Below are 6000 nucleotides of genomic sequence, written 5' to 3' on the forward strand. Positions count from 1 at the left end.
CCCACGGGTCCCCTCAGTTCTTTTGCTACTGGACCTTTCAACAGCAGTGAACAGTGCTGACCACACCTCCTCCTTGAAACGTCCGCTTCTGTTGGTTTCTGATCACTCTTGACCTTCCTCTGGGCCCTCTGCCCCTCCTAAGCCTCCTTTGCGATCTCTTCATCCCCTACCTGACTTCTGGTGGTTACCATTGGTATGGCTCTCAGCCCACACTCTCCTGCAGGGGGTCTCATTCATTCCCATGGCTTTAAAACCACCCACAGGCTGAAGACTCCCAAACATCTCTGCAGCCTAGAGCTCTGCTCTGAATTCTAAACTCATACAGCCTGACTGCTTTGATGTCCTTGAGCAAAACCTTTCAAACTCAAAATTGAACTCTTGCTGTCTCCAAACCTTAAATCTTTTCCCCTAGTCTTTCCATTTCAGTACGTGCCACTTCTGTTCACTCAGCTGCTCAGAAAACCCAGATCATCCGTGGGATGTTCCACTTAGAAGTACCACTCTGTCTTCAGGCTTTTAAATGGTTGAAAATTCTCTGATAATAAACATACTTGTGAATACATTGATTCATCAAAACTAAAAGAACCAAACCTCTTGTTTTGGGGGTAATGGAAACAAAGAAAAGATTTGCTTTAACAGAGCGCGTTAGAGTCTCTGTGTTTGCTTTCGTTTCATGAGTGTCTAAATAAGGTAGGTAGTAAAAATCAACTTTCACATTACCAGAAGTGTTTGGATCTACTGAAGACATCACAGAATCAGCTTCTATCTAGAAAAGAAAAAAAAAAAACAGAATATATAATTTCATCAAATGTTTTCACAGTATAAGTTCTTAATTCCTGGGATGCAAGAAAGCAATGTGTGAGAAACCATCTTTGTTGAATCCAACAGACAAATCACAATCATTTTACTGTTCTGTCAGTAAGACACCAGAAGCTAATCTGCTACAGATGCTAATGGCCCCCAAAGCTTTAATCTATTGATCAAAACAGTTAAATCACTTAAAATCAACTTGCCTGTCATACATACAGCATACACTACAAGGTAACCTTTCTGTCTTACACAAGTACAAGCAATTGTTACGATGGGCTCTTTGGCTTCATTTAAAATATTTTCTTCCTGACTGTAATAGTAACAATGTAGAAAACATAAAAAATATTTTTACATTATGAAGAGAAACAATGAAAAAAAGGCCATCCAGTGAAAACCACCGTCCACATTTCCACCGGGTATGCTTTCCTTTTTCCCGTGCGTTTTTTCAAAATTGGAGTACAGCTGTTTCACAGCTTTGTGTTAAGTTTATGCCGTGCAGCCAAGTGACCCGGTCGCACACATCCATAGGGCCCCTCTGGTTTGGGCTTTCCTCCTAAGGCAAAGTGACCTGGTCACACACATCCATAGGGCCCCTCTGGTTTGGGCTTTCCTCCTACAGCAAAATGACCCGGTCACACACATCCATACGGCCGCTCCATCGTCACCTTTGGCTTTCCTTCCCATTCAGGTCACTGCAGGGCTCCAGGCAGAGCCCCTGTGCTGTGAAGTCAGCTCCCATCAGCTCTCTGCTTTACACGCTGCAGTCTGTGTACATCAATGCCAGTCTCAGTCCATCCGACCTCCTCCTTTCCTACCCACGCATTTGCAAACATATTTGAGAACGCACTGTGTATTAAGTTTGTGGACCCGCCTTCACTAAGTACTAAAACACCAGCATTTTCCCACATTGCTGCAAGACTTTTACAAACATCACGGAATTAGGATCTTGGCAACATGCGACATAGCTTCTCCACCTTGGATTCCATGCCCTGCACTTTCCTGGTTCTTCCTGACCCTTCCAGAAGACTAGCTCCCGGTGCGCCTTCCTCTTGGGGTCCCCACAGACCTTAAATGTGCAGACGCCCCCAGGCTCTCCCCTCGGGAGAGCGGAGAGCGTGCCGCCCTTCACACTCTGCACACCCTTCCTGGCTGGTGCCATCCACTCGCACACCTGTGAGGAACCCCAAATCTATCTCCGCCCTCCCCTCTCCACCTGATTTTAGATTCCTCATGAGGGAGGCAGCACAGCCTGAGAGCTGCTCGTTAGCACCATCGTCACCTCATCATCCAGCACGGGACTTAAACAGCGAGTGCACACGGCTGTATTTAACATGGAGAACCAACGAGGACCTGCTGCAGGGCACAGGGAAGGCTGCTCAACGTCAGCTGGCAGCCTGGATGGCAGGGGGCGCTGGGGGAGAATGGATACACACATACGTATGGCTGAGTCCCTTCACTGTTCTGAAACTGTCTCAGCATCGCTGCTCAGCTGTATCCCAACACAAATAAAAAGTGAAAAACACAAAAAACACAGCGTGTGCACTTAGGGCGCTTGCATCTCCTCAGCGTTAGCGCGCCGCTGTGTGAGGTCACTGCCCTTCCCCCAAAGCCCGCCTTCGGAGCTTCCCTCTTCTTATCCTTTCAGTCCTGTGGCCGCATGGCTCCGGTACAGTCACCAGGTCCAATCACCGGGACAGCTTCTCCCACCACCCCGGGGCGCCCCCAGACCCTTCATACCAGTGGAGTCTATCTCCGCTGGTCTAAACAGGCCCAACCTCCTATTACAGTCACCACTAGAACTCCTCACCTTCTCTTCTTTCTGTTCTTAATCTCTGTCTCAGTATTTCTCAGAGTTTATAAGTCTCTCTAAACTGGGAACTGCTTCAAAGCGTGTGCGCGCTCAGTTGCTCAGCTGTGTCTGTCGCTTTGCGGCCCCGTGGGCGATAGCCTGGCAGGCTCCTCTGTCCATGGAATTTTCCAGGCAAGAATGCTGGAGTGGGTTGCTGTTTCCCATTCCAGGGATCTTCCTGACCCACATCTCTTGTGTCTCCAGGACTGGCAGATGGATTCTTTACCACTGATGCCCCCTGGGAAGCCCTGTTTCAAAGTAGCATCTATGTTTTATTCATCTTTATATTTCTAGCCACTTGGAACTGCTCCTCTTACTATATGAGAATATAATAAATTTCATTCTGTAAACGTTTTCATGAATGTAGAGTGATTTATTACATAAAAGTGACTTACAGCTTCATGACCTGCATTCAGGAGTTATTTCATTTGCTCAAAAGCAATATTTAAAAACAAAACCCCAAACCTCAACCTAATATAAGAGTAAAAGCCTGTTAGGTTTCAGAGGGAATACATTTTCACTTAAATGTTCATGATGGTTACAAATGATTCTTAAGTGTACAGGTGATTTGTTACATCAGTATTTTACTGTTTAGCAGCCTGTAGTCAACAAGCATTTGCTTTGATTAAAAAGTAAACTCCAAAACCTCAACCGAAAGTAACAACCTGTTAAACTTAATGGTGTGTAGTACGTACGTTACCCTATCACTGTACATGTCATTAAATTCTTCACTTATGCCCTAAAATTAAAACCGAGTGAGTAGATCCGAAAGTAATAAGGGCAGAACGAGGCCAGGTATCTTTCCAGCTGAACCTGGGTTAAACGCAGTGTTTCACAGGCTGGGTCCACGTGGCCGACATGCTCTGGAATTCCAGCTGAAATGAGTGCAGGTTAACAGGAGAGCTGCACTTTCTGGGAGGTAGCCCTGACTAGCCCTGAGGACTTCTCTGAGCTCCAGAATCAACCTCACAGTAACTAAGCAACCCCCTGGCAGTTGAACCACTCGGAACCTACCAAGGCTGTTCATGGGACCCGTTGAATCAACAGAACACACTAACAGTGAAGTTGTGATACACTTAAGCATGATGGAGAAGTGGATGCTATGTGGTCCCCAGCTTCGTGGGGTCTGTAATCTGAGACAAGTAGAGCTTGATCATAAGGCAGAGCTGAGCCCAAGTGGCCGCCGAATCCCTTGGTCCAACCAGGGCAGGAGGGAGGGCATTCCAGAGACAGCCCCGAGTGCTCCCTTGGGCTGATGCCTGCCACTGAATTTCTTATACCTGGCCAAGATCTCGCCTCTGATTTATCCAAATTCGGCAGCTTAACAAGAGGGACCTGGGACTAGAATGGATGTAAAGGACAAGGGGAGCACACAAGGATGGGGAGCCCCAGGAAACCTGTCCTACTGAAGCAGGAGGCTCATTGGAGTTCAGCTCAGCTCTCCTTAACTAGCACAACCTTTTCTGGAGAAGCAATGCCCAGTGAAATTTCAAGTGTACCTAGCACTTATACTTCTAGGAATTAATTCCACAGAGATGCATTCACAAACAGAGACACAGTTGCAAAAGAATGCTCATTGTAGCAATATTAGCAGGAATGAAAAATAATGGAAGCAACTGAAATGACCAAAACAAGGCAACTAGCTAGAGACGACCAGGCCACTGCCTTTTCTTAAATGTAGTGTGTGTGCTTCCATGGTCTTCTACTGTCAAGGGAAAAAAGCAAGTTAAAATAAAACAGGCATACTACGCACCTTCCTACGCTTTCAACAGCATGCCAGGCGTGTTTGTCATGCATAGGAAACTTGGGATGATACACAAGAAAATGGCTAATACTGGTAACTCCTGAGGAGTAGGGAGGGAAGAGATTTACATCCAACTTCATATTTTTCTGGTCAGTTTTAAATTTTTGACTATATAAACGCATTATTTTCATAATTTAAATGGGGCAACTTTTTTTTTCAGTTTAAAAAAAAAAAGAAAATCCTGCACGTCCCTTCCTCTGTGAATTCCCCCTGTTACCAACATCCCCCTCCCAGGCTTCTGTCTTGAAACCATGCTAGTATCTCACATTTAACATAATTATTGCCAGCCTTGTGGTAACTTAGTTTTTATAGATTCTAATTCATCACTTATTTGGGTTCTTAAGAAGAAAGTAAAATTCAGCACTGGACACATCTCTAAAATTGCTCAAAAGGCAATGGTTTGTTTTATAAACATCCTAAGCTAGCCCTCTGCACTTTACTTAGAATCCATCCACTACTGTATTGGGCTTCCCTCGTAGCTCAGTTGGCAAAGAATCTGCCTGGAATGCAGGAGACCCTGGTTCAGTCCCTGGGTGGGGAAGATCCCCTGGAGAAGAGAATGGCAACCCACTCCAGGATTCTTGCCTGGAGAATCCCATGGACAGAGGAGCCTGGCAGGCTACAGTCCATGGGGTCGCAAGAGTAAGACACAACTTGACAACTAACCCACCACCACTACTGTATTCTCTGCGCTGTCCCCAAATACAAAAGAAATTTCTACCTTGGATGGCTTGTAACCAAACAGCATTACAACAGCAACTTTAAAGTCCTCTCTGCTTAGATAGCCTTTGTTATCTTCATCGCATGCTCTAAATACCTAAAGAACATTAAAAATCTTCAGTTAATAAAACAGAAACCATTTGTTCTACTATTTTTATTACTAACATATATTAAGTTTAGACCTGTCAAATCTAAAACTTAGCTGAAAAGTTGGGCTGGGAAGTGAGTTTCATTATCTTAATTTTAATTCTCAAAACACCTTAATGATGTGCTAAAATTTACTCCCCACTCCTCCTCAAAGTGCCAAGGACTTAATCGGTAGGTTAATTCTTTTAAACCATCGGGATAAATTCTACCCAAAATTCATGCTAGAATGAGGAAGGCGAGGCAGCGAGGACGGCTTTGAAAGGCGGGAGGAGAGGTGCAGGTTACAGCTTATTATAAAGAGACTGTCGCAGAGAGCAGAAGGGGGTTGGAAGGAGGCAGAACACTGGACGGGGATCCAGAAGCTTGGAAGCCCCAGGCTGGGTCATTAGCCATCACACCTCGGGGCTGAACGAGAGCCGGGCGAGGGGATGGCGTGAGCGCCCCGGGTCAAGCCGAAGTCCGAGACCCAGCCCTCCGGACACCTACTTCCACCCACTTCTTGTGCTCTGAGGGCCTAGCCTCCCACGTTCGCGGCCGGCCGCCGGCCTGGGAGGAGAACATCGCGATCTCCCCATGCGAGTCCAGACTGCAGAACCCGCGAGCTCTGCGGCCAAAGCCCCCGGGCCGGGACCGCCAGCCCGGCGCGGCGCAGTCCCGGAAGCTGAGCTTC

At 46.5% G+C, this 6000-nt stretch overlaps 1 protein-coding gene across 10 annotated transcripts in view; it reads right to left on the reverse strand.

The window, feature by feature from the left end:
• Positions 1-6000, reverse strand: part of EFCAB11 (EF-hand calcium binding domain 11) — a 173354-nt gene extending 167354 nt beyond the window's left edge. For all 10 annotated transcript variants that reach the window (XR_003589981.2, XM_004010836.5, XM_060418486.1 and 7 more), the window contains exons 1-3: positions 5817-6000; positions 5185-5280; positions 721-766 (exon numbers count right to left, since the gene is read on the reverse strand). Coding sequence is in view for 9 of the 10 variants with exons in the window: in XM_004010836.5 (XP_004010885.3) it covers positions 721-766; positions 5185-5280; positions 5817-5891 (217 nt within the window). In the remaining variant the exon portion in view is untranslated. The remainder of the gene's footprint in view (positions 1-720; positions 767-5184; positions 5281-5816) is intronic.

Source organism: Ovis aries, chromosome 7 (assembly GCF_016772045.2).
Source record: "Ovis aries strain OAR_USU_Benz2616 breed Rambouillet chromosome 7, ARS-UI_Ramb_v3.0, whole genome shotgun sequence".
Lineage (NCBI taxonomy): Eukaryota > Metazoa > Chordata > Mammalia > Artiodactyla > Bovidae > Ovis > Ovis aries.